Source organism: Lathyrus oleraceus, chromosome 1 (genome assembly GCF_024323335.1).
Source record: "Lathyrus oleraceus cultivar Zhongwan6 chromosome 1, CAAS_Psat_ZW6_1.0, whole genome shotgun sequence".
NCBI classification, from domain to species: domain Eukaryota; kingdom Viridiplantae; phylum Streptophyta; class Magnoliopsida; order Fabales; family Fabaceae; genus Lathyrus; species Lathyrus oleraceus.
In genome coordinates, this window is record NC_066579.1 from 397,504,892 (window position 1) to 397,510,620 (window position 5,729).

Genomic DNA, 5,729 nt, shown 5'->3' on the forward strand with positions numbered 1-5,729 from the left:
GCATGCTATTCTCACAGCCACGTCTCTTCACCCCTATGACCTGCCACTAATCTCATTGGACAGTGACGAATACTCAATCACCAAACATGCTCATAAAGCAGCCAAAAAACAATGGCATAGGGATTTCCCAAGTGGCATTTTCGTTGTGCCCGAAGCATCACAAGGTTATTTCAGTAAATACGCAAAACAGAAAGTGAGTACTACTAACAAACACCAAAACGCTTCGTATCTTAAATAGTGCCAGAATCTCCCTCCCCTCTCTCTCCACTCATCTCTGGTTTCTCTCAAAATCTTCACCGTTTCGGTTAATGGTTAGGGTTTCATAATTCCCATTGCAAGATGATGCGCAATTTTCACTCTCCAATTCCATTTCTTCTACTCGCTCTTCCCAAAATATGAATTGATTCAATATCTTCTTCTTTTCAGGTAATTCACTTCTCTAGCTTTTTCTATCCTTATTACGTTCCTTAATTCCTATTAACCCTCAAATTTAACTCTCTTAAACGCGCTATCAATTCCCGATTCCATAATGCTCCCCCTTTTTGTTTTTTCACGGTGTTGTTTACTTGTTTTTCGGGCTTATATTTCATTCCTGTGGTGTCTACAGCGGGGCAGTTGTGATTTGGAAATGTATGGTGTTTCTGAAACTCGGAACCTGGATGCTTACTGGGTAATTTGTTAATAAATTTTTGTAACTTTTTGTTTAATGATTGATTTTATTGCCGCTACTACTGAGGTTGTTGATAGTTGATAATGTGTGTTATTTTATTATTTTGGTTTAGATTGAAGGGGCTGATTTAAATTCACGCTTTGCAAGCCCGGGCTTTGAACAGTCTGGTGCATTGGTTAATGAAGGAGCTCCTGAATTTGTTGACCAGAGCATGTATTACCCTTCTGCAACCAATTATGGGTATTATGGTACAGGTAAACTAAAATGGATATGCTAGTTTTTTGGTTTTGGTGGTGTTTTATGCATCATGTTAATGATTTATTATTTGGTGGATTTAGGATTTGAACCACCCGGGGAATGGGAGGACCAGCACAGGATTTTTGGTATAGATGGTCCTGATGTCCAGTACATGGTGAGTCTGACTCCTGTTTCTCTCTGTCCTATTTTGGGCCAGTAGCCAATTTTGACATGCGTTTTTTTTCCTTTATCCCAGGGTGGACAAAATGAAAGTTTTCCATATGTATATTATAGCTATGGATATGCACAGTCTCCATACAATCCATATAATCCGTACATACCGGGTGCTGTGATAGGAGTTGATGGCTCATCTGGTGGAGAGCAATCTTATTACACCCTCCCCAATTACCAAGATCCTGCTTCTTCACCTTATGTTCCCGTTGTCCAACCTGACAATTTTCCTTATAATTCTGCAAACTCGTTGTTTGGAGCCAGCGCTTCTGTCAATAGACCTGATGGAAGAGGTTTGAAACATAAGTTCAATTCAGCTTATGGTAACTTTTCTAGGAACTCTTCACAACTTTTATCAAATCAGACAAGTTCCCTGGCCAGGGTATCAGAAGGGCCGAGAGCTAATGATGGGTGGAAGCATGATTTGACACATGAAAGTGTTTCTGGAAGTAGGTTTCTCAACATAGCTTCATCAGCTCTTCATCAGGTATAATAATTTTCCTCTTTTTTGGATCACCAATGAATTTAAGTTTCTCCCGACTACTTCGGTCGCTTACTTCGGTCGCTGGTTAAGTGAGAATCGGCATTTCTATGACTATGAGTGACATTAGTTGCTAGATACTATTACTGTGTTTTCAACTGCAATTTTTATTTTTCTATGAACATATGGGTGGAAGATATGGCCTTTCTTGATATCAAGAAAGTTAATCATTATCATTACTTTTTCAACAATAATTCTTCTTTTACCTATAATAACCTTAATTATTTATTGCATTCATTTTACTTTTTTTTTTCTCTGTAATAGTTACTTAGGGGTAATTTTGACAAAAGTGCAATTAATACTACCTTGAACTTTGCAAGTGACAATTAAAAAGGAACAATTTTTTTTTCAAGAAAGTGACATTTAAAAAGGAACGGAGGGAGTATAATAAAGTAATCAAATGATAACACTTTTATCAAATTAACCTTACTAGATTATGGCATTGTGAATTTAAAGTACCGAGTCTCAAGGCAACATGGGTTTGTAATTTGGAAATTACTCCTGCTAATAGTTATAATCATTGCTAATGTTATCTTTATGGAAGTAGCAGTGGGAAGCATGCGCCATTCCCATGTTGATTTCATGCTCAAGGCAGGAAACATGTTAAAATGGACTGCAATAGTAATAATTAGTACAGATTTTCTGACTTGCCTAAAGTTAATTTATGAGGGCAAAGTTGGACCGAGAAAGTCAATTGTTCATTGAAAATTAAAAACAACACTCATTTTGAAACAATTTTTTTACTAAAGTGACACTCGTTTTGAAAGAGAGAAGTAAATGTATTAGTGGTTGACCGTGATGTTCTGTTTTGTAGGATAGAGGTTCTGATGCTTCAGTGCAACCTGTAAATGCTATTTCTAATGGGAATGCTATTTCTCATCGTAATCAATTGAAAGTAGCTGCTTCAAGTGAATCCTCTCATTTTGCATCAAATCCTAATGGACAGTCTGCAGTTGGTAAATTTAGGCCGAAGGTTGACATATTGAAAGTATCAAATGATGGAAATGGCAGCGCTGATGTATTGGGTGAGCAAAATCGAGGCCCTAGGACTAGTAGATCAAAACTCCAGCTGTCTGTGAAAGCTTATACAACCAAGGTAGGAGGTTGTAACGAGCAAGGGAACATCATCATTTATACCGATCAATACAACAAGGAGGATTTCCCTCTTAACTATGATAATGCAAAGTTTTTTGTTATAAAATCATACAGTGAGGATGATGTGCACAAAAGCATTAAATACAATATGTGGTCTTCCACGCCTCATGGAAACAAGAAGTTGGGAAATGCTTATGAGGATGCAAAGAAACTATCAGCTGAAAAAGCAGGAGTCTGTCCAATCTTCCTATTTTTTTCTGTAAGTATGATGGCGTCTTAAAATGAGAATTTTTTTGTTTGTTTTTGTTTTTATCCAATATTATTTGCATGCTAATCACTTTATGTTTTTCACACTGGCTTTAATATTCTTTTCTGTTTTAACATGCAGGTTAATGCTAGTGGTCAATTCTGTGGAGTTGCAGAGATGATTGGTTCAGTTGATTTTAATAAGGATATGGACTTCTGGCAGCAAGATAAATGGAGTGGGAGCTTTCCTGTAAAGTGGCATATCATAAAAGATGTACCAAATGCACATTTTAAGCACATTATTCTAGAGAACAATGAAAACAAGCCAGTAACTAATAGCAGAGATACACAAGAGGTATACATTATTTGTTGGAATATAAGAAAGCTTAAATATCTTAGTATTATGTTCGAGTGCTATAGTTTATTTCATAAGACTAGCTTTTAATCTAGAGTATTTTAAATTGTCTCCTAAGATTAGTTTCACTACTACGTAGTTATTGTGATTTGTTTTCCAAATTTTCTATTTATTTTTTATTAAGAGTCTTGTATTCCTGTAGTAGAGATTAGTGTTTATTCTTTTTATCTTTATAGTATCCATCAATGTTTTAAAAATTGGATCAGTGGGAGACCTCTGCGTCATCTTTCAATTGGTTCAGTCGTTAAATTAGATAACTAAATAAGTAAAAAATCGGTTGTAGCAACTGCGGTTCAACCCATATCAATTTGGTTCAATCAGAGTGCAGTTCTATTGGGATCAAACCAACCAGTTAAATAGCTGGTTCCCGGGTCAACCGGCAGGTTTTCAAAACATTGCTATCAAGCTATGCCATAACTATATATTTATTTTACTATTCTCCTTTTATCTATAACTCATAACTAATAATTCGTTCTGTTCAAGAGTTGATTTATGAAATTTATACTAGGCAACTTCATCTCTTCAACATTTTTAGTCATTGTAGGCAAGGTTTTTACCTGAGTAGTTGCATTTAGTTTGTTTGCTAAAATGATTATTTCCATTTCTCAAATGTCTTATTCTGTTATATCAATTGCTGAGTTCTCCAAGGATTTAATTGATTGACTCAACCAATGCATATATGTTTGATTTCTTGGTGTTTGGTTTAAGGTTTTAGTGAAGTTGATATGCTTGAAGATAAAGTAATTATACAAACTTTGCTAGATTGCTGTTGGATTAACAGACCTACTTTTTGTGCTAATTATTTTGATTTTGGATTTAGTTGATATTAGGATATGGTTGTTGTTGCGATGATGGCAGCAGTGCAGTATACATGATTACTGATATGAATTTATTCTTGAATCAAGTGAACTGTTTACTAGTTTACCGTTTGTTTTTAATGTCGGATTAAACAAATTATTGTAAACTTGGGGCTAATTTTGACTTTTGTTAATTTTGCGTATTATTGGTCATGTCTATTTTTCCTCCTGCTTCTCGAGCTGTAATATTGTGTAATGAATGTTCTTGTTCATGGCAGATAATGTATTTTAAAGGATTGGAAGTGCTGAAAATATTCAAAAGTCATACTTTGAAGACATCTTTGCTTGATGACTTCATGTATTATGAAAACCGTCAGAAGATCATGCAGGATGAGAAAGCCAAACTCCTTATCAGAAGTGTAGAAAGTCCATTATTCGTACAAGCATTGGAAGCTCCTCAAAAGTTGGCTGCTGGCAAACCTCCCAGCAAATACGAGAAGAATTTAAAGATCAAGGATGATTCTGATAACTTAAACCAGATGTCCATTTCAAGCTCTGAGCAGAACATCCAGAATTCTGATGTCCCCAACAGCAAGTCTGTGAATGAGCAGGCTGAGAAAGTTGCTGTTCATGAAGATATTTCTTCTATCTTAAAGATTGGTTCAGTCTCTATTACCCCAAAGCAGGTTGAGACAAAACAATCTGGCATTGGTAACAGAGAACAAATTGATGTTCTTACTGTAGGTTCAATGCCCATTAAAGTTAATGGGTTTGCCGGCTCTTCTGGTTTCTTGAGAGTTGGAAGTATACAACTTAACCCAAAAGCTTTACGACCTTGAAAGTTGGAAGTATACAACTCGAAAGCTTGCTTTTTAGTTTGTCATCTGTTTTGGTCAAGTTGGGTTGATGTCTCTTGATTGTATCATGCAGTTAAGAAGCTGTTTCTCTTTGATCTATTTCTGTTTCTAATGCATTGATACAAAGGCTTTTCCAATTGTCATAGGTTTTCTAGCTGCAGTGTTGACTCCTAAAACTTCCAAAAGTTAGTCTTTCTTTTCGCATACATACTTGAGTCAGTTTTCTCTGAATTTCATCCAATCTCTTGTGGGGAAGCATGCAGAAAACTTCTCTCCACTTTCATTTCATGTTATTATATTCACAATATCTATCTTTGTTGCGTTGTTAAGAATGCATGTGTTCCATTTTGATTATGATTTAGTTTTGAAGATGTTTGAAATGTAGTATACAACTGAATGAGAGTTATTCTTTAACAATAGTAAATTCTTTTGGTCTGTTTGCTGTTTTCCACTATTGTGGACTCAAAATACAACATGATGATACCATTTCAATTGGGACCTGATGTCATGATCTATTAGGATATACATAAAATTATATGAATTGCACCACGTGAAGTTTGTTTACTTAACACACCAAAGTTTTAACATGAGACAATTTGTTTTTTCAAGTTGTCTCTTTCGCTATTGTCTCATGAGATTC

General features: G+C 35.4%; 1 protein-coding gene across 1 annotated transcript; it reads left to right on the top strand.

The window, feature by feature from the left end:
- Positions 1–206: 206 nt before the first annotated feature.
- Positions 207–5,524, top strand: LOC127074564 (YTH domain-containing protein ECT4). The gene is made up of 8 exons (XM_051015889.1): positions 207–426; positions 608–670; positions 783–924; positions 1,009–1,082; positions 1,164–1,625; positions 2,494–3,033; positions 3,163–3,375; positions 4,511–5,524. The coding sequence occupies exons 2-8, from the start codon at positions 629–631 to the stop codon at positions 5,069–5,071; spliced, it is 2,034 nt and encodes a 677-aa protein (XP_050871846.1). The 5' UTR covers positions 207–426; positions 608–628; the 3' UTR covers positions 5,072–5,524.
- Positions 5,525–5,729: the final 205 nt, after the last annotated feature.